Source organism: Sinocyclocheilus rhinocerous, unplaced genomic scaffold (genome assembly GCF_001515625.1).
Source record: "Sinocyclocheilus rhinocerous isolate Xijiao unplaced genomic scaffold, SAMN03320098_v1.1 scaffold835, whole genome shotgun sequence".
Taxonomy (NCBI): domain Eukaryota; kingdom Metazoa; phylum Chordata; class Actinopteri; order Cypriniformes; family Cyprinidae; genus Sinocyclocheilus; species Sinocyclocheilus rhinocerous.
This window is the reverse complement of record NW_015647431.1, coordinates 948817-949645: the sequence shown is the minus strand read 5'-3', so window position 1 is coordinate 949645 and position 829 is coordinate 948817. Positions and strand designations below refer to the sequence as shown.

General features: G+C 33.4%; 1 protein-coding gene across 1 annotated transcript in view; it reads left to right on the top strand.

Annotated features, from left to right (window-relative positions):
- The first annotated feature begins 514 nt into the window (after positions 1-514).
- Positions 515-829, top strand: part of LOC107709049 (RING finger protein 219-like) — a 4540-nt gene continuing 4225 nt past the window's right edge. The window contains 1 exon segment of the mRNA XM_016513441.1: positions 515-595. Coding sequence (XP_016368927.1) covers positions 515-595 — 81 coding nt within the window.

Below are 829 nucleotides of genomic sequence, written 5' to 3'. Positions count from 1 at the left end.
ACATTTATAATGTTATAAAAGATTTCAATTTCAAATAAATGCTGTTCTTTTTAACTTTCTATTTATTAAAAAATCCTAAAAAAATGTTTTCAACACTGATAATAATAAGAAATTATTTTTTTTATTTTTTTGAGCAGCAAATCAGCATATTAGAATGATTTCTGAAGGATCATGTGACACTGAAGACTGGAGTAATGATGCTAAAAAACGGCTTTACATCACTGGAATAAATTACATTTTAAAATATATTTAAATAGAAAACCGTTATTTTAAATTGTAATAATATTTCATAATATTACAGTTTTTACTGTATTTTTAATCAAATAAATGCAGCCTTGGTGAGCATAAAAAACTTTCAAAAACAATTTTGCAACATCAGTGTGTAATATAATAAACGAGCCATCAGCAATGCAAATCAACCCATACCTCTCTCTTAACAACAGAAAAGATGACCTTCTAATCTCCGAATGGGCCTTTTTCTAGACTCATGTGATGAGGTGTTTCACTGCGCTGGATGAATCATTTCACTGGAGATTTGGTGATGAAATGGACGTCTCTTGTTGACACAGCTCTTGCTCCACTTACGAACGATGAAGTGAGTAGCAAGCGATTTTTGTGTGTATTTCTGAGATGCTGATCTCACTGACAGGAGACAAAAGGGGAGGGAGGGGGTCTGTAAAAATAAGAAAACAAGGCAAATTTATGTTATTATGTAAGCGCATGCTCAGCAGTTTGGTCTTTGCACACAAATGCGTGCAAACTCTCTCTCCAGGAATGTTTCCACATGCAGATGTCTAATTCTGAGTTTCAGACCAGCTGGCGTACAGTT